The sequence below is a fragment of the Anomaloglossus baeobatrachus genome, chromosome 2 (genome assembly GCF_048569485.1).
Source record: "Anomaloglossus baeobatrachus isolate aAnoBae1 chromosome 2, aAnoBae1.hap1, whole genome shotgun sequence".
Lineage (NCBI taxonomy): Eukaryota > Metazoa > Chordata > Amphibia > Anura > Aromobatidae > Anomaloglossus > Anomaloglossus baeobatrachus.
Genome location: NC_134354.1, coordinates 720,420,851 through 720,445,720, shown reverse-complemented (window position 1 = coordinate 720,445,720; position 24,870 = coordinate 720,420,851). Strand labels below are relative to the sequence as shown.

Here is a 24,870-nt window from a genome sequence, read left to right as displayed (position 1 = left end):
CCCACACCCAACCACAAATCCCCTTTCACTCACGGGCGAGGAGTGTCGCTCGAGAAACCCTGGGATCCGGCCCACAGCTCGAGCCACCACTGAGCAGCTGCCGGACCCGAGCAGAAGAGGGTGAGCGCGGTGTGCTGACACCCTCCTCCCCGCCCGCGACAACTTGGCGTCACGAACAGGATCTTACCGCTCTGCCGTCTGGTAGAGGTGCGCCTTGTTACCGCCGGAGGTATCCGGCAGAAAAATTGCAGAAGTCGCCATCTTTGGCGCGAAAAGTTCCCGCTCGAGCGTCTTCTCGAGCAGTAGAGGCGCGGAGGCCGAAACCCCGCCCCGAGAGAGGAGGGGCCGGAAAGAGCTAAGGGGGACGCGATGGCGGCTGGCCGCATGTGAGCGCGGCTGTGGAAGCAGGGACGCCAGGACCCTGCGGCCATTTATTGGTTCCTGGAAGAGGCCGCTGCTAAAGATGCTGAGTCCGACCAACAACACCGTGGTCCCCGCGCCCGGCATGGCGGCGTGGGTGGAAGTCCGGACCGCCCAGCTAAGCAGCCGTCTGCAGGTCCGCATGCAGCTCCTCCTGGAGGAGTGGGAGGCCGACATGGTGGAAGTGGTGGCTGCTATGTGGAGATGCGAGGTGGAGGAAGATTTGGAGGAACGGGTAAGAGACCCACGTCCCTGTATTCCCGTTCACCCTGCTGCCTCTCCCGCTACCCGCGTTAGCTGCTGCTGCCCCGCCACTAGGCCCGCTACCACCACCACCGGTAGCGGTACCCTGCCAATCCGCCCCGGCGGACCGACCTGCAGCAGAAGCTCATGACCACCCTGAACCGCTTCTATGGAAGAAGCCAAAGGCTGAGCCCGTCAGCAAAGATGCACCGGAGGCACGGCGGGGATGCAGCTGCCAGGAGGCCATGTCACAGCGGGGTCCCTCATTACTGAAGGTGCCGGTCGTAGCCGACACGGAGGGACTCTGGCTGGGTCCGTCCCCCGCACACGCTGAACCGGAGCAAACAGAAAGTACTCCCGGTTGGGAGCGGCGGCAACAGCAGCTGCGCAGGGAGATCGATGCCCGAGAGGGGTGTAGAGCGGATGTGCATGCCCGCATGAATATGGAAGAAGATCGCCTGCAGCGAGCTACCATTGGGGTCCAGAGCGGTGCACCATGTGAAGGTGGCACTAGAGCCCCACGAGTGAGAATGGACTGCTGAGCCGCAAAAGGGCAGTGAATGCCCGCAATACCGTCCCCGTTGGGACCACCACTTTGTTTGTCTGAAAGAATGATAAGAAAGATGATTAACCGAAGTTCACCTGATTCACCGTGTGATTTGCAACCGGCTGGAGCCGGCACCGTTGTCCCCGTGGGGACCGTTTAAAAATGCATGGGAACTATCCATGGACAAGCCCGTGAACTTGCAGGGCAACCACAGACGTTAGTGGCTTGTAGATATGTTGGTTACCGTTACCGTTTTCCGCAGTGCCGCCTCCGGAGAGGCAGGTTGGAGGGAGGGCCCTGAGCAGAGCAGGCCAGGGCCCAGCCACCAAAGGAACCGGTGGCTACCCTCTGGAGGGAAGGACAGATCCCGCTCGGCTACCGTGTGCTGGACTGTGGGTCAAGGGGTGCTGCCTGGGTTTTAGGGGCAGCATCAGGGCCAGGTTACTTGGGTGGGAGAGAGTGGAAACCGTAACCGTAAACCGTTGCAACGTTTGAAGTAAATGTGCCTCCCGTCTTGGGAAGAAGTTATTAAAAATGTTATGCATGTTGTTTAACCCTGTTACCCTTTTTCAGAAAAATAAAACCGGTGTAGGACGGCAGCCCGCGGACGGTCTGCATTTTGCTAAGGGGGAATGTGTCGCCCTGGGCAAGCCAGGGGTCACAGGTCACAAGACCACCACACCCCACATCCCAGGTAGGCACACCTAAGCTGAACCAAAAATCCTTGTTGCCTTCCTCCAGAGGCTGATGATTCACACCAGGGGGTGGGCCAGGCGGTTGGCTCCGCCCACCAAGGAGATCACAGTTCTGGAGGCGGGAGAAACCAGGCAGATTAGCCCGGGGAGGGCAAGAGTAAACAACGGAGTTGAGTGAGGAGCAGATAAGAGAAGTGAAAGTGGAGGAAAGAAAAGTGGAAAAGGAGGAAAGCAAGAAGTGGTGACAGAGCAGAGAGTGTGCCAAGCCTGAGAGCCCAGCTTTGTGTAGGGCCAGAACAGCAAGGTCAGCGACGGCGGTGACTGTCTGGAGGGGGACCGTTTGGAAGTTCCTGGAAGGACCCCGTTGGCTGTGTGCCCGGTGGTCTGGAGCGGTGTTCCGAGGGACGGTCAGCACCAGGGCAGGGGCCTCTCGGACCCCGGCAAGGCTAGGAGTCGCCAAATTTGCCGAATCCGTCAGTGAAGGGGACGTAGATCCCCCAGCAACCAAGTCCCGATTGAAGGCAACAGTCCAACCGTTACAGAGAGACACCGCCACCGCCAAGGCACCAGTTTCTCAGGGCCAGCGCCTGCGGGCAAAGTGTAGAGCTCCTCCGGCCCATATTGTAGTCGGGGAGCGGGTAACCGGAGGGAATCCACCGCTACCACAAGTCAACCATAGGTGCAAGGAAGAGTGACATCACCGTCAACTACCGGGAGTGCAGGTGCAGCCGTCTGTGGGACCGTCCTACCAGCCGTTTGGTTTACCATACAAACTGTGTCCAAGTCTCAGGCTGAGTGAGTACCACAGTGCCGCAAGGCACAGCGCTGCCCCCTGCGCCCACAAGGCCCCGCACCTCCTTCTCCACCCCCGGGCCCCGGGATCACCAACCCCTACCCACGGAGGGGCAACACAACACCTGGCTGCTCCGCATCACCATCCCCGGGACCCCCGAATTGAGCAGCGGTGGTGAAATCACCACAACCGTGGGTGGCGTCACGAACTATAACAATCCCCCACACCCAACCACAAATCCCCTTTCACTCACGGGCGAGGAGTGTCGCTCGAGAAACCCTGGGATCCGGCCCACAGCTCGAGCCACCACTGAGCAGCTGCCGGACCCGAGCAGAAGAGGGTGAGCGCGGTGTGCTGACACCCTCCTCCCCGCCCGCGACACAAGTACCAGAGCGGACATCCATAATTACATCACTTGTGTGATATATATCAGCCGCCATGTTATAATGTGTATATATAGTTTTAGTTTAGTTGAAAAAGCTCTCCCTTCCACGTGGAGAGATGAGCAGGGCTGGTAGCTGCATATTTGCTGTTACCGGTGAGAACCCTGCCCCTGTCAGACTCATTAGACAAAGACACAAGACATCACTTATCCCGATCAACTCGCAATGACAGGTACACTTGATTTCTACTTCGTAAGAACGTCATCTAATCAAAAAGGACGCTCTGATTATGCTGTATACTATGCTATATACTGAGCATTGATGATACTGGGGACTGGAGGGCTGACTGTGATCACTCCTTTATCTCACATATTTGAGTTCTGAGACTCTCCAGAGACATGTGTATGCAGATCCACAGCTGGTATGATCCGTCCTGTCTGTGGCGTTGACTCCCATAGGTGGTGCTTTTTAGGCTTTGTGCACCTTTAATTGCTATTTCCATATTATACGGTATATACGGTGCTGCTAATTGGATTAAGAAAGAGAACAGGTGAGCGATTCTTTCTGGGTCTGGCGCCGCAGTGTTGTTGTGGCAGCAGCTGGCACCCTGTGCCGTGTCGGACTGGACTCTCCTGTCCACAAGGAGCGAGCTGTGGCCTCCCCAGAACACTAAGCCCCTTCTGGCTGCCAGCCTGAGAATCTAAGTTATGGAATCTCATGCATGGAAAAACAGCGCTGGTATTTGTTTTCTTTTCTTTTATGCTTCCTGACATGAAATGCAGGAAAGTGACATACCCTGGCAGCGCGTGAGCCCGGCCCGGCACAAGGAGATCCTTATTTTACTCTAGGTCACCCAGAAAGCCGAAAAAGTCTGAGAAATATGTAAAAATGAAAAGAAAAGCAGCAAAAAAATCATTTAAACTGGCACAGATTTAAAAAAATTACACCTATATGAATATTACACTGCCTGTATAGCTCTATACACGTATAATGGAGTAAGTAACTGAATTCCCCATGAAATAACAACGCTGGAGCCTCTCCTGTAACAATACATCGTGCACTTCCATTGTTGTTCCTATTTTAAACTTTTTGAATAAAGTGACAACTGGGTGGTAACATTTAGTGACGTATCCCTATAGAATATGTCACGGTCCAATCAGAACTGCCAGTGTCACATTGTAGGGTAGTGTCCCTTTTGGGCAATAGTAACACCTAGTTGTCAGTATTTTAATACTTCATCTAGGTGGGATAACCAAGAAAAGTTACAGCACAGGTGCAGTTTATTTTTTATTTTATTTTAGTTAGTCCACGTCGGTCTTCTTAGTTAGTCCACGTTGGTCTTTTTAGTTAGTCCATGTCGGTCTTTTTAGTTAGCCCACGTCGGTCTTTTTATTTGGTCTTTTTAGTTAGTCCACGTTGGTCTTTTTAGTTAGCCCACGTCGGTCTTTTTAGTTAGCCCACGTCGGTCTTTTTAGTTAGCCCACGTTGGTCTTTTTAGTTAGCCCACGTTGGTCTTTTTAGTTAGCCCACGTTGGTCTTTTTAGTCAGTCCACGTCGGTCTTTTTAGTTAGCCCACGTCGGTCTTTCTATTTGGTCTTTTTAGTTAGTCCACGTCGGTCTTTTTAGTTAGCCCATGTCGGTCTTTTTAGTTGGTCTTCTTAGTTAGCCCACTTTGGTCTTTTTAGTTAGCCCACGTTGGTCTTTTTAGTTAGCCCACGTTGGTCTTTTTAGTTAGCCCACGTTGGTCTTTTTAGTTAGCCCACGTCGGTCTTTTTAGTTAGCCCATGTCGGTCTTTTTAGTTAGCCCATGTCGTTTTTTTTAGTTAGCCCACTTTTTTTTTTTTTTTTTTTTTTTTTTTTTTAATACAGAACAAATTGCTAAATATTTAGGCCGGGTTCACACAAGCACATGCATCTGACAAGAAAATATCCAATTGGACTCAGACCAGTGTTATTCAATGATTCAGAATAGACTCAAATTATTTTTTTTCTCATGCCAATTCCGCATGAGCAAAAAATAGCTGAATGCATTTTTTCCGAGTAGTGCGCAAAATTCGTTTTCCATCCATTCTTGGTCCAAGTTTCTGTTTTTTATCATCCGTGTGTTATCCTGTTTTTTTCTCAAATAATGAAAAATCCGCTGGTTCTACAAACGATGGTAAACTTTGAGGGGTTTAAAATGAAAAGGGACATACGCGGCGCCACTCTAAATGTAGTGGTTCAAAAGCATGTTATTTTACCTGAAGAAGGCTATCTTTTTTTTTTTTTTTAAGATTTTTAGCCGAAACGCGTTGTAATATTTTATGTAATATTTTATAGTAGCCGAATAAAAATCCTTCTGATATAATACATTTGGGGATCAGCGCCACGTTTTTTGGAGTTGAAGGATTTTTCAAGCACCTCAATTTGCTGGTTCTACAAACTTATCCGACCATTAGTCGGTAAAAAAAAATTGGACAGCACATTGATGCAACATGTATAACATCCTTGTGATCTCTATTTTTTTTTTCTAGAGAGGCCGTACTGGGCCCCTGCCTTTTTAATGGGAGGCCGACATGACAGGGTTAGGGCGGGAATTTTACTGGGAACAAGTGATTGGGCTTAGTTAGGGTTTAAAAGCTTTTTAGAGAGTGTGGAAAAAGGGAACTTGACATCGCATTGTCGGTGTAGTCAAGGAAAAGGTGGGGATAGTAGGGGGAGTTTGAGGGTTGGTCCATTAGTGACCGCATCCGTTTTAGGCACGGCGAGTGAGCAATCTCATATCCACCCTCCCATTTTTGTCTTGTTTACCTTAACCAAAAAAATAAAAAAATTCATTTGGGTTGGTTATTGCTTATTGGTTATTACAGGGGAATTGGGCACTCAATAATTTAGTATTTTGTCGTAGCAGCGTGGCAAGGGGAAAATGGTTCTCGAAGTTGGAATTTGTGGTTTGTGGCGGAACGGTGGGGAGGGGAACCCACAAGATTCAGGACCCCTCAATTGGACTTTATATGCTGGCGGGTAGAGGAATTCCCGTGGTAGGCCTGCATGGGCCGTGGGTTGGGGCTTGCGTTTGTAACAAAGCCAGGTTGTTGTTTAACTGGCGTTTCCGAGCTGGTGCTAGAACGGCTGGAGATCAGCCTGGCTGCAGTTTTAAGTAGAATACCCATCGGCAGGTTTGGGGCTTCAAGGACCACCCTCCGGTTTTTGTAGGTTATGTGTTGTGTTTATGTTGTTGGTTACAATAAAAGGCTGTTGTGGCCAATTAAATCCATATTGGTGTGTAGTCTGTTTATTTTAGGCGGGGTATGAGGGGGTTTGTTTGAGGTATTCCTTTAATGATTCGACAATGCCCGCTGTTATGTGGACCCATTCACTTGTATTTTGTCTGCAAATTGGTCAATGCCACCCATCTTTTCTCTTAAAAAGGATGTCAACCACTTCGACAACTCCTTCTCATTCCTCTTGTTTGCCGACGTAAAAATATATAAGCCTATACTTCCTGTGGTGCGATCGTGGTTCCAGCGATGTCTGAAGCAGTGTTCCCAGGGCCCACGTGACATTATGACACGCAGGCCCCGCAACCAATCAGCGCCGGCTTCCTTCACCCCGCCTTTGGTAGTTTGAGCAGGAAGTCAGCGCAACACTCACATCCTGCTCAGATGTTCGAAGGTGGGGAGACTGACATCTGGCACTAATTGGTCTCTGGGCCCACGGGTCATAACAACCAGCACTCGGCGTCGTTTCCCCGCCTTCGGACATTTGAGCAGGATGTGAGCTCTGCGTTTACTTGCTGCTCAAATGGCCAAAGGCAGGGAGAAGGAACCCGGCACTGATTGGTCTTGGGGCTCGCGTGTCATAACACAGGATTGTATATAGATTTTCTGTCATACCAATATTATATTTCTTTGTTAATTTAAGTTCTTTTATTTAATGGATGATAGTTTGACCAAAACATGTCCATATTATCGATGTGGCCCAAGCGGAGCAGGATCTCTCCTTAATGATGGTCATGGTGGTTGAACCCTGGTCCGTCAGACACAATATCGCTGAATACTATGAATGTCTTTACTGAGAACACCCCCAAGACCACTGCCCATTATTATCCGACTGGCCCAATTAGATATTTATGTTTTGTGTTTCCTGAGCTATAAATGACTTTTTCTTTACCAACTCTCCACTTTATTCTGCTCATTTCTGCATTTATGTTGTAGCTAGAACTTGTAGTGTACAGTTTTCTTGCCATCTAGTGTCGGAAGTGTTTGTGCAGTGAGATTTTGGGTTGTTTTCCTACTTTTGGATCTTGCTTGCATTGTGAGGTGCTAGAAAGGTAAATGATGGGAACGGTGCAAAATGGTTTGTGGTATATTTAATAAAAAATAAGAAAATTGATGACATGACAATTCAGAAGCTCCACCAGAATGTAGGACACTTAACAGCAGTACTGAGCAGTGCAGCTGTGAATCTGGGGTGAGATAAAACACTTACTAGAAAGCTGTAGAACAATCGGTCTTTCTGATGTAATCACTCTGATGCCCCTCCATAGATTTCAGTAGACATCTGTAATCTGGTCCCTTAGCATGCCGGCAGTCCATTTTATCTTGAGCAAAACTGATTTTAGCTATTTTCAGAATGAATGGTGAGTTCAGTGGACAAGGAAGAGGATAACCACTGGCTCATAAACTAATGAAATGGCAAAACTCTGCTAAGATATATTGCAAAATGTCTTAGTTTGTTGAAAAGATGACGCCAATTTCACAACAAACCAGGATATTAGTTGGATACCGTATACGATTGTTCGTTGAATGCTGATATGTAAATTTTGACTCTAAATTAGAGCTTCTCTTTAAATCTGTTCCAAAATGTTATAAATGCTTTCTTCAAATTTTTGTTTAAATTTAGTATTTATGCGTTTTGTTTGTTTGCATTTTAGCTTCTCCGGTGGGTAACGGATATATAAAACCACAAGTACAACCAGTATCCAGCACACAAAGAGACAAAGGACCACCAACCATGTTGCCCATCAACATTGACCCAGAGAGTAAACCTGGAGAATATATTCTCAAGAGCTTATTTGCAAATTTTACTACTCAAGCGGAACGCAAGATTCGCATCATAATGGCTGAACCCCTGGTGAGTAACCTAGAAAAGTTGCAATATATCAGATCATTCCAAAAGTTTGGGGAGTTTTGCCAAATTTTATATAATTTAACTGGAAGCATTGTGCACCGCCCCGGGGCTTGGCCGGCTGCCGAGCCGCTCGGATCCGTGCTCGTCAGTGGGTGGCTCGAGCTCCTCCCGGACCCGGGAGTCACGTCGCTCTGAAGGGAAGCTGGCGCTAAGTGTAGGGATTTCGGTGGGGAAGGTTCACTGCCGAGGCCGTGGCGTTTAGGGTTGTAAGTTCGTGACGCCACCCACTGGTTGTGGTGAATGTGGACACCACCGCTGCCGTTAACTAGGCTCCCGGGGACGGTGTTATGCAGCCTGGTGTTGACCCCTCCTTGAGCGGGATGGTGCGGTGCGGTGCGCGGCCCGAGGGCACTGTTGTACTCACTATGACAGATACACCGGAGTCTCTGGTAAACCAAAAAGGATGGTAGTCGGTGCCCGCAGCCGGCTGCGCTTTGCCTTTTTCTCAGGTTGATGGTTCCCGCCTTTCTCCTGCACCTCTGTGGTAGAACTTGACTGCCTATGCTTCAGCAACGGTAGTTCGCTCCCCGGCTTTGTGTGTCGGGGAACCCGTTTGCCCGCAGGCGCTGGCCCGTGGGATCTCTCTGCCTGTGCGGTGGCTTTCTATCCCCCTCGGTGGGCTGTTGCACCGTCTGCCTCCTGGTCACAGGGAATCTGGGCTCCTACCCAGATCCCGGACAAACGTTGACACACTCCTACTGCTCTCCTTCACCTCCACAACTGATCTCTCCTCCTCCCTAACTTCATCTGCTTGTGTTTTTTCCACCTCAGGCTCTCCGAACTCCTCGGAGGGCGTGGCCAACCGCCTGGCTCCGCCCCCAGGTGTGAACGTCAAGACCTGAGAGGGGTGACTCAGGGTTTTTAGGTTGGTTGGTTACACCTATTTAGGGGCTGGTGTTTGTGCAGGGGGTCTACCTGTGACTACCTGGCTAGTCCAGGGCGTCACAATTGCACACATTAACATAGGAACGTATACAGAATTGTGGAAATTGTTATCTGTTGTTATTGTTATAAAGCTACAGGAAGAGACTAGTGGCTGTTATTTTTGCAAAAGGAGGATCTACAAAATATTAATGTCCCTTTTATGTTGAGGTGCCCATACTTTTGCACCGGTCAAATTTTGTTTAAATGCGGATTGCACATTTTCTGTTAGTACAATAAACCTCATTTCAATCCAGAAATATTACTCAGTCCATCAGTTATTAGATATATGAAACTGAAATAGCTGTTGCAAAAACCCAAATTGTTTTAAAGAAAAAGGTTAACATTAATAGGGGTGCCCAAACTTTTTCATATGACTGTAACGTTCAAATGAATGTGGTGTGCCAATATTACGGTTCAGCCTAATTAACTAATCTATTGCTGCCTGTATATAGATTTCAGGATTACTATATAGCACCACAGCGTTATACTATATACTTTGGCTCTCTGATACCTTGTCATTGTATTTGTGTATATAATAGCCTTGTGAGCTTATATTATAGTCTTTCATTTAACACTTCATCTATATAGACTTTGGGTGAATTGTATAGCATCGTATAGATATAATATCTAGTCTGACACTCATATTATTATAATTATGCTGTGCATTTGGTCGTCCTGGTTAATTCTATATATCATCAACCTTCAATAATGATGGCTTAATCTTGGTTTTGTATGTACCCGGGCATTTATGCAATTTTATGGTGTTTTAACCCTTCACTTGACCAATAAAATAATTTGCACATATCTGGACAGTTTGATCGCGTTTTTTCCTCCTTTTCTTGTATATGTTTATGTGATTGTCCTATATATAGTCCAGATAACCCACACGTGATTAATTAATTTTTATTGAATATGGAAATAACTATGAGAATATATGGGTAACCATGTGGGTATTCCGAATGTCCTCAATGTATATGTACCTTCAGGATTTGAAAAGTGTTTGTGTGGAAGAGTGGGCAAAATCACACCTGAGCAATGCATGCGACTAGTTGCTCCATACAGGAGGCATCTTGAAGCTGTCGTCACGGACAAAGGGTTTTGTATGAAGTATTACATAAATTTCAGAAACTGTGTTCAGTACTTTTTCCTTTCATTTCTCATTATTACACATAATTTACGAACATCTATGGTTTGATTTCTTTACCTATGTGGTTTGTATGGGTTGTCACCAACATCTTGAGAGAAAGTCATGTCAATAGCACCTCTAGAGACATGTTTGCATAAAAAACTGGTGACGTGTTCCATACTTATTTCACCTGCAGAGTGTGTGTGTATGTGTATATATATGTTGTGTGTGTGTGTGTGTGTATTTATATATACATATATATAGTGTGTGTGTGTGTGTATTTATACAGTGCCTACAAGTAGTATTCAACCCCCTGCAGATTTAGCAGGTTTACACATTCGGAATTAACTTGGCATTGTGACATTTGGACTGTAGATCAGCCTGGAAGTGTGAAATGCACTGCAGCAAAAAAGAATGTTGTTTCTTTTTTTTTTTTTTTTTAAATTGTGAAAAGTTTATTCAGAGGGTCATTTATTATTCAACCCCTCAAACCACCAGAATTCTGTTTGGTTCCCCTAAAGTATTAAGAAGTATTTCAGGCACAAAGAACAATGAGCTTCACATGTTTGGATTAATTATCTCTTTTTCCAGCCTTTTCTGACTAATTAAGACCCTCCCCAAACTTTTGAACAGCACTCATACTTGGTCAACATGGGAAAGACAAAGGAGCATTCCAAGGCCATCGGAGACAAGATCGTGGAGGGTCACAAGGCTGGCAAGGGGTACAAAACCCTTTCCAAGGAGTTGGGCCTACCTGTCTCCACTGTTGGCAGCATCATCCGGAAGTGGAAGGCTTATGGAACTACTGTTAGCCTTCCACGGCCTGGACAGCCTTTGAAAGTTTCCACCCGTGCCGAGGCCAGGCTTGTCCAAAGAGTCAAGGCTAACCCAAGGACAACCAGGAAGGAGCTCCGGGAAGATCTCATGGCACTGGTGACATTGGTTTCAGTCAATACCATAAGTAACATACTCCACCGCAATGGTCTCCATTCCAGACGAGCCCATAAGGTACCTTTACTTTCAAAGCGTCATGTCAAGGCTCGTCTACAGTTTGCTCATGATCACTTGGAGGACTCTGAGACAGATTGGTTCAAGGTTCTCTGGTCTGATGAGACCAAGATCGAGATCTTTGGTGCCAACCATACATACATGTGACGTTTGGAGACTGGATGGCACTGCATACGACCCCAAGAATACCATCCCTACAGTCAAGCATGGTGGTGGCAGCATCATACTGTGGGGCTGTTTCTCAGCCAAGGGGCCTGGCCATCTGGTCCGCATCCATGGGAAGATGAATAGCACGGCCTACCTGGAGATTTTGGCCAAGAACCTCTGCTCCTCCATCAAGGATCTTAAGATGGGTCGTCATTTCATCTTCCAACAAGACAACAACCCAAAGCACACAGCCAAGAAAACCAAGGCCTGGTTCAAGAGGGAAAAAATCAAGGTGTTGCAGTGGCCTAGTCCTGACCTTAACCCAATTGAAAACTTGTGGAAGGAGCTCAAGATTAAAGTCCACATGAGACACCCAAAGAACCTAGATAACTTGGAGAAGATCTGCATGGAGGAGTGGGCCAAGATAACTACAGAGACCTGTGCCGGCCTGATCAGGTCTTATAAAAAGACGATTATTAGCTGTAATTGCAAACAAGGGTTATTCCACAAAATATTAAACCTAGGGGTTGAATAATAATTGACCCACACTTTTATGTTGAAAATTTATTAAAATTTAACTGAGCAACATAACTTGTTGGTTTGTAAGATTTATGCATCTGTTCATAAATCCTGCTCTTGTTTGAAGTTTGCAGGCTCTAACTTATTTGCATCTTATCAAACCTGCTAAATCTGCAGGGGGTTGAATACTACTTGTAGGCACTGTATATACATATATATATAGTGTGTGTGTGTGTGTGTGTGTGCCCTGATAGATGTTAATGCAGTATGATGTAAACCTAATGAGTATATAATTTATGGAACTTTTAATATCATAAATCTTTTATCTGAATATGGAATATTTTATATTTGAGGTCTGTGCTGCGGAGAGCAATTAAAATACTTTTTATAGGGACTTAGTATTTCATAATCTTTGTAACCATTGGTAAATGGAGCTATTCTGAGGGATCTGCTCCCTGCAGATAACTTATTTTCCATCACACATTCAATAGTCTTTGTTAGAATGTAGATCCGTCCCTCTCCGTTTTTTTGACCAACACAAAAAAGTTACATTCTTTGTTGTTTCCGCCTGACTGTCAGTCAATCCACGACTGTTCCGTCGCGCGACGGATGCAATGCCATCGGTCGCAATCCGTCGTTAATACGACTCTATGGGGAAAAAACTGAATCCTGCAAAATATTTTGCAGGATACCGTATTTTCTCAAGGCGATGGATTGTGACTGATGGAAAAAGACTGAAGTGTGAATGTAGCCTTATATTAATATTGATGACCTCTCTGTAGGATAGGTAATGAATACCAGATTGGTGAGGGTGCAGCACTCTGCCAATCAGCTGTTCTTGGTGTTGGCAGAAGCCGGTTATGATGAGATACGGAGCCTAATCTGTATAGTGGTCACAGCCAGGTCCTACACAACCACCCCCTATTTGAAAGAATGGCTGCGGATCTACAGTACAATGCTGTGGCCATTGTGCAGTTGACAGAGCTGTGCTGATCTGCTCCTCAACTAAGCAAATCCAAATGCGATCGGCACAGGGAGCAGCTGATCTCGTCTGATGGCTTATCCTAAGGATAGCCTAAACTACCCCTTTAGTCTTGGGGTCTTATTTTAACATTGTGTCCAAAAAGATAAGGGAGAGTCCATCTCACCAAGGACTGACCTGCTGGCTGCAATCAGGGATCCTGCGCAAGGAATGAGGCTCGGCAGCCATCCAAGTGAAAATAGAAAAAGAGGTTTCCAGCGCCAGGAATAGGTTAAAAATCCTTTTTTATTGAAAATAAGGTAATAAAAATCCAGCAGATACTGTAATAGATGTCAGAAAGATGGCAGAACAACGCGTTTCGACGCTTCAGGTCAAAGAACATGACTAAGACCTGAAGCGTCGAAACGCGTTGTTCTGCCATCTTTCTGACATCTATTACAGTATTTGCTGGATTTTTATTACCTTATTTTCAATAAAAAAGGATTTTTAACCTATTCCTGGCGCTGGAAACCTCTTTTTCTTATTTTAACATTGTTACATTTAATTCTAACCAATCTTGTGGTTGTTGAAAAGTCTCATTTTATGTTTTGTGAGTAGGGATGAGTGAACCTAAACGGTAAAATTTGGGGTTTGGACCGGAAACCGGATGTCCAGGGCTCGAACTCAAACACGGACAAAAAACAAAAAAACAGTGCAATCAGCAAGCTTCATTGCATGTTGCTGTAAACAATAAAGATAGGGGAAAAAAAACATGCTGGGGGCTCCCACCTAGTTTTGATAACCAGCTCAGGTAAAGCAGACAGCTGTGGGCTGCAACCCTCCGCTGTCTGCTTTACCTTGGCTTTACCTTGGCTGGTTATCAAAAATAGAGATGTACTGTATGTTCTGTGCTAGCTCTTTAAAGTGTGAACTGTCGTTGAAAATGAATTAAAACTCTTCGTAACCAGTTGTTTTCCAGCTCTCCTTTTCTGAGTGCAGGTTGGGACATGTTTGCTCCAGTAGCTGCGGCACATTTTGATTGCACTAGTTACACACGGGTCTAGCACTGCGCTGCGCAGTATTCCGTGCTTTCCTGGATAAGGAATGTTCTTCCCTTGCTGTGATTGTGCATTTTCTATATTTATATTGATGAGAACGTCCTATGTGTCTATGAATGCAGATCACGTCCAGCCTCGGTCTGTTATCAGATTTTCCCGACATTGACAAAACACATTACTCAGCATTTTGCTGTTGTATTTGGTGTCTTGCCCAATCTATTTTTACGTGATGGGATCTTTACAACTTCCTGAGCGACTCTCACCTCCCTCCACAGACACATCTGTTCTCCCATCCCGTATTTTATGCAGAACAGTAGTTAATAATTGCACAGTTTGTCAATATGAACCCACATTTAGATTAATCGATTTTTATATGCCATAAAATACTAATATTTCTTTTGCAATACACTAAATCTATGCTAATACTGAACAGACGAATGAAGCCTTAGAAATGGATTTTAGGAAATATACCAAAATGCGCCTTCATTGTTTTAGGTTTGGCAGAACTTCACTTGGTGTGCCTCCGGTTAGCCATAGATTTAGTCGCCTTCTTTCCCGTTGTGATGTTTGTGCTTAGTATTCGGGGCCTGGCTTTAATCTTCATAGTTCCAGTAATAATGGAAGCCATGTCATAGTCAGAACATTATTATTTTTATTATTATTATTTATTTATAGAGCACCATTAGTTCCATGGTGCTGTACATGAGAAGGGGGTTACATACAGAATACATATACAAGTTACAGTAGACAGACTAGTACAGAGGGAAGAGGACCCTACCCTTGCGGGCTTACATTCTATAGGATTATGGGGAGGAGACAGTAGGTGGGGTGTAGGTGGGGCAGCAGCTCCGCACGGTGGTGGGGCGGCAGCTCCGCACGGTGGTGGGGCGGCAGCTCCGCACGGTGGTGAAGCCAGTGAAGGGACATGCAGAGAGGAGAAGCAGGGTGGTAGTGAGGCGAGAGGTGGATCAGTCGGGCAGCAGCATTAAGGATGGACTGGAGAGGGGTGAGCGTGTTAGCAGGGAGACCACAGAGGAGGATGTTGCAGTAGTCGAGGCAGGAGATTATGAGGGCATGCACTAACATTTTTGTAGATTGAGAATTGATGAAGGGACGGATTCTGGAAATATTTTTGAGTTGAAGACGACAGGAGGTGGTGAGGGATTGAATGTGTGGTATGAAGGACAAGGCAGAGTCAAAGGTCACTCCGAGGCACCGAACTTTGGGTGCTGGGGAGAGCGTGATGTTATTTATTGTAATAGATCAGGTAGAGAGTGTACGTGAGATGGAGGAAAGATGATCAGTTCAGTTTTGGCCACATTGAGCTTTAGGAAGCGAGAGGAGAAGAAGGAAGATATAGCAGATAGGCACTCTGGGATTCTGGACAGCAGAGATGTGACATCTGGGCCAGAGAGGTAGATCTGAGTGTCATCGGCATATAGGTAGTACTGGAAGCCATGGGACTTTGAGTTGTCCCAGGCCAAATGTATAGATAGAAAAAAGTAATGGTCCCAGGACAGAGCCTTGAGGGACACCAACAGAGAGAGGACGGGAGGAAGAGGTTGTGTGGGAGTGGGAGACACAAAAAGTGCGGTTGGAGAGGTATGAAGAGATCCAAGAGAGGGCGAGGTCTCTGACACCAAGGGAAGAGAGGATCTGTAGTAGGAGGGAGTGGTCAACAGTGTCAAAAGCTGAGGACAGGTCTAGAAGGAGGAGTATAGAGAAGTGGTTGTTAGCTTTGGCAGTAAGTAAGTCATTTGTGATTTTAGTCAGGGCAGTTTCAGTGGAATGATGTGGACGGAAGCCGGACTGTAGGTTGTCAAAGTGAGAGTTAGAGGAGAGGTGGGAGGAAATTTCTGCATGGACGTGCTGTTCCAGGAGTTTTGAGGCGAATGGGAGTAGCGATATGGGGCGATAGCTGGCAGCAGAGGTTGGGTCGAGGGAAGGTTTCTTTAGGATGGGTGTGACTGTTGCATGTTTAAAGGCAGAGGGGAAGGTACCAGTTGTTAAAGATTAGGTTGTAGAGATGGGTTAAGGCTGGAATTAGGATAGTGGTGAGGTTGGGGAGGAGGTGGGTTGGGATGGGATCAAGTGCGCAGGTGGTGAGGTGCGCTTTTGAGAGAAGATGTGCAAGCTCTTCTTCGGTGATAGTGGAGAGGAAGTTTATGGGGGAGGAGCAGTGGTCTGTTATATGAAGGGGTTGTGGTGGTTGAGCAGAAAAGACTTGTCTGGTTTGGTCGATCTTTTCTTTGAAATATGTGGCAAATTCTTCTGCGGAAATGAGGGAGGTTGGAGGGGGCAGTGGTGGGCGAAGGAGGGAGTTGAAAGTATTGAATAACTGTTTGGGGTTGTGTGTTTAAAGAGGATATGAGGTTTCTGAAGTATTCCTGTTTAGCCGAGGTAAGGGACAAGCGAAATGTGTGAATTGCATTTTTGAATGTGGTGAAGTCTTCCTGGGAGTGCGTTTTCTTCCAGCGCCGCTCTGCAGCCCTAGACACTTGCTGCAGTTTTTTAGTGAGGCTGTTGTGCCAGGGTTGTCTATTCATTTGTCTCACTCTGCCATGCACAAGAGGAGCAACTGAATCAATAGCTGACGTGAGAGTGGCGTTGTAGAAAGTGGTGGCACTGTTTGTGTTGTGGACTGAAGATATGGAGGACAGTGGTATGATAGTCAGAAAGGGTGTGTATGCTGATGTGTGCAAGGTTTGAGTTATTCCCAAAATAGTCAGATTTTCACTATCCATAGAAGTCAGACTCCCAGCTATCCTAACAGCAGGACTCTAGAACCTGGAAACCAAGCTCTGTAATGCCCTATCTTGAATGGTATAAAAGTGCCCATGCTCAACCTCTGCTTCCTGGTCTACGGGATTGCTGGAGAATGCCGAGATCAAGGATCAATTCATGATGGGGCTTGGCAGATGTTGGTTACCGGGTTCCAAATCCCCATCCTTGTGATCACTATGGGTTCCAATTAATCAGTAAGTTATTTCCTATCCTATAGACATGGGATAACTTTTTTGGGGAATAAGCCTTGAAAGGGCCCATCATAACTGTTGACCATACACATGCAAGATTGGTTCAACCAAGGGGACATGTACTCTCAATGGGTAGAGTTGAGTAATCTCCTGTTAATCAGGGCTTTTTCTCCTGAGAACTAAACGATCAGGCTTTGAAGTTAAACAATCCTAAACTATTTTGTCCTGACATTTTGTCAGAGGGGTTGAGAAGCCATCATTCATATTTAATAGTTGGCTGGTTCTTCTGAAAATTGATAGTTTAGTCAATTTTTGCCTTATGTGCATGGAGCCCTTATACTATAATTTAACTTCAATTGGTCGGGTGCTGATGTTTGTTGGCAAGCAAGAATTGGTATAAATCATGGTGTGTGTGTTCCCCAATGTGAGATATTGGGCAAAAATGGTGGTGATCACTCCAACAAAATATTAAAATTTTAGAGTCCTCAGTGGTTGATGTCATTCAATGGCTAACTAAAAAGATGGTAGTTGGCCATTAAAAGGTATCAACCACTGAGAACTCAAATTTTAATATTTTTTCTATCTAACATGGTACAAAGATATATTTCCTGGATCACTCCAACAAAAATCTGTGCATAAGGGTCTAAAAATCATAGAGGAAGCCTATGTAAGTTGGAGAGACAGGACCCAGCCCTTGTTGGGATCAGTTGCCTTCACTTTTGGGTGAGAAATACCTGTACAGGAATCCCCTCCTCCAAAGAGGAATGTATCACCAACCTACCATGATGACATCAGCATTCCTCCATGGATGAGAGCTTGTTCCTCCATTGTCTAGTTGTGTATATTGGTCTATAATGGTTGTAAACTTACCAGACAAGACTGATTGTGCTGTTGATTGAGGATTTAATTGCGATGAACTTGGTAGTAATAGAGCATGCTCAGAAAAGGAAATTAATCTTATTGTAATTATTGGGTCATGACTATCAACAGATACTGTAGTCCTTTTGGCCGGCAGAAAGAGGATGTAGTCCATCTGACCCTGTAATAATATCTACACTGTATGGCTGGCAGTGTATGGTGACGGGACAGGAAAGTCGGTCCCGTTGACCCATCACTTGTTAGAGGATCTACATAAAAACTTTTAAGTTTTTCATCTTAAAGGAGTTGTTCGGGACAATTTAATTTTTTAACTGTAGGCTTAATAGCAACTACCTACCTGTTACATAACTACTTGGCTGTTTTAACTGGTGCTGGCTCAGCGTAGTCATGGTGGACCACTCCTGCCGGCAATTCTGATGCTTCATGACAACTGAGCAGCTCTTTGTCTTCCACCCTGCTTTGTCGATGAGGTGGGACTGCCAACATCATGCTGATTGACAGCCGGGTCCCCACAATTGGACAGTGGGGAGCCAGCTGTCAATCGGCATAATGTTAGCAGTAACGCTCCGTCTACAGAGCAGAGCAGAAGAGAAGCAGCTGCTCTGTCGACGTGAAGCAGCAGGAATGGTCATTGACTGATCTGTGCCAACAGACATCTGTGCCGGGCAGAACAAGCAAGTAGTTAGCAAGTACCTGCCTGTTATTTCTTGGGTAAACATAAAATACAATGTTCCTGGATCACCCCTCTGACAAGTAATTCATCAGTGCATATTACAAAAGTTTGACGATCCAAAAAAAAAAAAAAAAAAGTTACGAGTGCTAGATTAACCTGTCTTTTAGGGTTTACAAAAAAAATAATCAGCCCTGATAGATGTTAATGTAGTATGATGTAACCCTAATGAGTATATAATTTATGGAACTTTTAAAATTTGACTTCATAAATCTTTTATCTGGATATGGAATATTTTATATTTGATGTCTGTGCTGCGGAGAGCAATTAAAATACTTTTTATAGGGACTTAGTATTTTATAATCTTTCTAACCATTGGTAAATGGAGCTATTCTGAGAGATCTTCTCCCTGCAGATAACTTATTTTCCAGCACATATTCAATAGGCTTTGTTAGAATATAGGAAGCACTTATAATATTCTTAAAGTGGTATTGGCCGGCTTACCTATGTGACCTAGAGACTTCCTATAGCTAGTAGATTCAGAATGGGCTGATTGTACCCAATAACTAAAAAAATAACATATAGGATCAGGAAAAGTACTGGGGCCCTGGACAAAAGGCGGGGCCTACTCGCCGCAGCCAGGAGCAAGTCACCATCCTTCCTGCAGCCCTCGGGCAGATTTTCGGGGACCTCAGTGCTCGGGCCAACAGCCACACTTTGCTGGCTGCCAGCTCTTTAAACCCACCGAAAATAGACCACAGCATTTATTGCTGAACGCTGCGTTCACAAGCATTGCAAGATGGGATTCATCTGTAGACTGACTAAGAGTAACCGGTAACTCAGTAGTTTTGGACTGAGTGAGTACACAGAAACCCTTTCCTTTCCCAACGGCACCCCCTTCACTGCCATTACCGGGCCCCAGGGCACAACCCCCTACCCACGGAGGGGTTAGACACCTTACTGCCATACCACCACCACCGGGCGCTCCCCAACAGCAGCGGTGGTACTCCACCTTACCACACACCATGGGTGGCGTCACGAACTTCCAGATTCCCCTTTTAAAATTCGAGTGTCCGCACGACCCCTGGGTCCGGAGACCCCTTAAGCCACCGCGGTTCTGGATCCGAGCGGCTCAGCCGCTGACATGGGGGCGGTACATATACAGCAGTCTCGGTGTGCACTGTGCATGGCCATGTCTGTTACGCCATCACGCAGCGGCCTGCATAGCCACATGCTCGGGAGGAGCTGGACGGGAGACAAGCGGAGGAGGTGAGTGAGGCTCTCCCATATTAATAATATCTCTGTGTCTGTATGTATGACGTGTATCTATGTATGACAGTGTATATGACTATGTATAGATTTTTGTCTTTCTATGTATGTTTGTGAATTTGTCTTCAAATATGTATATGTACATATGCCTGTATGTGTACATATCTGTGTGTATGTGCGTGTGGATGGGCCCACTGAGACTTTTTTTTTTTTTTTTAACCTGTGCCCACAAAAACCTGAAGCCAGCCCTGTATAGGATCTCTGGCTAAGTAGGGCTATCTATGTGTTAGATGGTACCATACTAAGTAAATGCCTCCATTAAGTGATTAGAAAACACCAACATACAGAGGCCAAATCACTTATTTATTTATAGAGCACCATTAATTCCATGGTGCTGTGCATGAGAAGGGGGTTACATACAGAATACATGTACAAGTTACAATAGACAGACTAGTACAGAAGGAAGAGGATCATGCCCTTGCAGGCTTACATTCTATAGGATTTTGGGGAGGAGACAGTAGGGGGGGTGTAGGTGGGGTGGCAGCTCTGCACGGTGGTGGGGCGGCAGCTCTGCACGGTGGTGGTGGGGCAGCTGTGGTGGTGGTGAAGCAGTGAGGTCATTGAAGATTATAGGCATTTCCAAACAGATGAGTTTTCAAGTTCCCTTTTGAAGTTTGCAAGTGAAGCAGTCTGACGTGTTGAGGCAGCAAATTCCAGAAGACAATGGATGCTCGGGAGAAGTCTTGGAGGCGGTTGCTGCATGATGAGCGAATGAGAGAGGAGAAGAGACGAAGATCTTGGGAGGACCGGAGATTACATTTTGGGGTGTAGCGGGAGATTAGTTCAGAGATATACGGAGGAGACAGATTATAGACGGCTTTGTAGGTCAGTGTTAGTAGTTTGAATTGGATACGGTGGAAGATTGTGAGCCAATGGAGGGATTTGCAGAGGGGAGAAGCGGGGTGGTATTGAGGAGAGAGGTATACCAGCTAATAAAAGATATATAGAATCTCTAACCATATGTGCCGCCCCGGAGGTGCCACATATACACTATATAGTGAATGTCAATTTCTATTGAGGGAACGCTCAGTTTCCAGTGCGGATTTTCCCCATAGACTTGCATCAGATGCAGAAAATTTTCAGGTTGAAACACACATGCGGTTTTAGTGTGTTTACGCCTGTCGTCTCTAGCAGTCCCCACCGGGCGGGCCTGTCGTCTCTAGCGGTCCCCACCGGGCGGGCCTGTCGTCTCTAGCGGTCCCCACCGGGCGGGCCTGTCGTCTCTAGCGGTCCCCACCGGGCGGGCCTGTCGTCTCTAGCGGTCCCCACCGGGCGGGCCTGTCGTCTCTAGCGGTCCCCACCGGACGGGCCTGTCGTCTCTAGCGGTCCCCACCGGGCGGGCCTGTCGTCTCTAGCGGTCCCCACCGGACCTGTTGTCCCTAGCGGTCCCCCTGTATTTTTGTTATATCTTCCAGACCATTTCTTAGCTTGGGTTAAGATTTTATTAAACCTCAGTGGGTGTATGAAAAATGTCATATCTCATTCATGTTCATTGTTTTTACTTGCACACTTGATGAAGATGAGATCACTTGCAGGGATGTTTGTTACAAGATAGGGATTTGCCCGTTCTTGCACTGGCACACTTGTATTATCCATGGATTTTCTAATCTGCTATAATTTAGGACTACTATCAGCAGAAAGAAATGGAGCCATAGATTCAGCACATATATTAATACAATACAGATAGCTGCACACGTCACACATTAAGGCTATGTGCGCACTGAGCTTTTTTTGGGTGCGTTTTTGGGCTCAAAACTGCATGACTTTTCTTCCCCGGCAAAGTCTATGATTTTGTATTTTTGCTGTCCGCACACAACTTTTTTTATTAGCTGCGTTTTTGAGCTAAAAATAAAAAGTGAACATGTCAAATCTTTCCTGCGTTTTACTGCATTTTTCACCCATGCAATGCATTGGAAAAACGCAGCAAAACGCAGTGATCAAAAACACAGCAAAATGCAGCCGAAAACGCTCCGAAACGTGGTAAAAACGCATGCGTTTTTTTTACCGGAGCGTTTTTGCCCGGGTGCGTTTTTTTGCATCTTTGTGCGTTTTTGCGGCCAAAAACGCAGCATCAAAAAAACGCTGTGTGCACACATAGCCTAAAGGGGTTACCCGATAGATTAATATTGATGGCCTCTCCTTAGGATAGGTAACGAATACCAGATTGGTGGGGGTGCCACACCCGGCAACCCTGCCAATCAGCTGTTCTTGGTGTCGGTAGCAGCTGGATATTGTGCAGTTGAAAGCTATGCTAATCTGCTCCTCAACTAAGCAAATCCAGCCATCACTGGCATCGAGAGCAGCTGATCTGGTATTGATGGCTTATCCTAAGGATAGCCCAAACAACCCCTTTAATCTTAGGGTTTTATTTTAACATTGTTACATATAATTCTAACATGTCTTGTGTGATTGTAGAAAAGTCTCAATTTATGTTGTGAGTAGGGATGAGCGAACTCAAACGGTAAAGTTCGGGATTCGTACCGTAAGAGGAACCTCAAGACCCACCTCTTCCACCAAGCCTACAACCTACAATAGCCCTCAGTCCAGTACACCACTGCGCAACCAGCTCTGTCCTTACCTATTGTATCCTCACCCATTCCCTGTAGACTGTGAGCCCTTGCGGGCAGGGTCCTCTCTCCTCCTATACCAGTCTGTTTTGTACTGTTAATGATTGTTGTACGTATACCCTCTTTCACTTGTAAAGCGCCATGGAATAAATGGCGCTATAATAATAATACACCAGGTGTCCATGGCTCAAACTCAAACAGACTTTTAAAAAAAAAAAACAAAAAAAAACCATCTGTTTCAGCCAATCAACAAGCTTCATTGCATGCAGAAGATGACTGTATGCTGCTGTGAACAATAAATAGAAAAAATGATGTGGGCTCCCATCTATTTTTGATAACCAGTGCAGGTAAAGCAGACAGCTACAGGATGTAACCCTCCGCTGTCTACCTTACCTTGACTTGATTTAAAAAAATAGAGGATCCCACACAGATTTTTATAAAATTATTTAAATAAATAATTAAAAATAATATTAAAATGGCATGGGGTCCCCCTATTTTTTCATAACCAGCCAAGGTAAAGCAGACAATGGAGAGCTGGTATTATCAGGCTGGGAAGGCCCATGGTTTTTGTGCCCTTCCCAACCTAAAAATAGCAGCCTGCAGATGCCCCAGAAGTGGAGCATCCATTAAATGCCCTACATTGAGCGCTTTGGTCGGCTCTTCCTGATTGCCATGGTGCGTTGACAATCGGGGTACTACTTGTGAGGCTGATGTCAGCTGTGAATTGAAAGCTGAAATCAAGTCCAGGGTTTAGTAATAGTAGGTGTCTATCAGATACCTCCATTACTAACCTGGCGAATATAGAGGTAAAAAACACACAGACACTGGGAAAAAAGTTTATTTGAATAAAAACGCCCCCACATTCTCTTGTCCACCAATTTATTAATTTAAAATAAATTCTGGAAGCTCCAACGTAAGCTAATGGATACTCCATTTGTGGGACTGCCTCTATTTTTAGGCTGGGAAGAGACAAATGTCCATGAGCCTCCCCAGCCTGATAATACCAACTGTCAGCTGTCTGCTTTACCTTGGCTGGCTATGAAAACTAAGGGGGACACCTCATAAATAATAATAAAAAAAAACCCAAAACATATTGGGACCCCCTCTTTTTGATAACCAGAAAAGGTAAAGCAATCAGCTGAGGGTTTCAGCCCACAGCTATCTGCTTTACCTTCGCTGGTTATCAAAAATAGACAGGAGCCCATTCAATTTTTTTCTTAGTTATTCCCTATCCACATATTTTCAGGACACTTGCCCCTTTTTTGCTTCCTTTTGCAGCCCCCTAACCCTAAGGCCGTGGCCACATGGGGACTTATGCGATCCTTGCATGTCACTAGGTTCACGCTCGCAGCACAGCAGGAGCCGAGTGTCATGCGAGTGTCACTGCGACTGAGGTCCGATCATGAGATCGGACCTCTGCTGCGGGGGACGGGCTGGCACCGAGGAGGGGCAGGCCAGCACTGAGGAGGGGCGGTCTGGCACAGAGGAGGAGATGGAGGGATTTATCTCCCTCTCTCCTCTGTAGCCGGCTATTGCCATTCTTGCCCTGCACTTGCGGTACACCGGTGTACAGAGAAAGAGTCTCGCATTACAGTCGCAGCATGGTGCGATTGTTTTCTTGGTTCGATTGGGGCCGAGAAAATAATCACTCATGGGTGCTGACACATAGGCTAATATTGTTCCAAGTGGAATGCGATGTTTTATCGCATTCCAGTTGGTCCGATTTTCATGCCGTGTGTCTTAGGCCTTACCATGACTTTTCTACAGCACCAAAGTTCGTGTCCATCTTGACTTATATGAGGTTTGGGTAGTGTCCAGGTCCTTAACTGAACTTTTAAGTTTTGCTGCAAGTTCTTTGCAAAACTTTTTGAAAAGTGTACCTGCACTGCAGATCAACACAAATCTGGAAAAGTAGATGAGTAGCAACATCATCAATACCACCTGACATTACAAGTGCACCAAAGTGAAGCAGCTCCAGACATCACATTAGTGGCGAGTTCTTTAAATGTTTAACCAAATATAGTAGGACCATTTTTAAGTTCATGTTTTTACATGGATCACGACTGATGTTATAAATATCCAAAAGGTCCTTGGAAGAAAAAAGGTTTCCAACCCATGGTGTAGTGTTTCTCATAGAGAAGATATGACAAAAGGTAGGGAGGGTCTCACTTTTTGTGATTAACATGTTATAGAGCACAACGCACTTATCTTTGTGTGCACAAGAAACTTACTGTATAAGGAAAGCAAGACTTTTTTCTTGTAGCTTCACAACTAGGGATTATTGGCTTTGGAAGCAGTGAATATTCATTTTCTTTAATAGAGGTACACGTGTCAACCCCAGCCGCGCTGCAGCCTGCTCCTGCTTCCTGTGACCCCCCCCTGTGCTGCCCCCACCAGCAAGTCAGATAGACTTTCCGCCAAAATTTTTTGGGAAAAAAGTGTCTTATAGTCCAA

The 24,870-nt window shown here is 45.7% G+C and overlaps 1 protein-coding gene across 8 annotated transcripts in view; it reads left to right on the top strand.

The window, feature by feature from the left end:
- The window catches only part of FRY (FRY microtubule binding protein), a 645,836-nt gene that overhangs the window by 315,899 nt on the left and 305,067 nt on the right, over positions 1-24,870 (top strand). For all 8 annotated transcript variants that reach the window (XM_075337351.1, XM_075337349.1, XM_075337348.1 and 5 more), the window contains one exon: positions 7,997-8,196. In XM_075337351.1, the coding sequence (XP_075193466.1) occupies positions 8,077-8,196 (120 nt within the window). In that variant the 5' untranslated portion in view covers positions 7,997-8,076. The remainder of the gene's footprint in view (positions 1-7,996; positions 8,197-24,870) is intronic.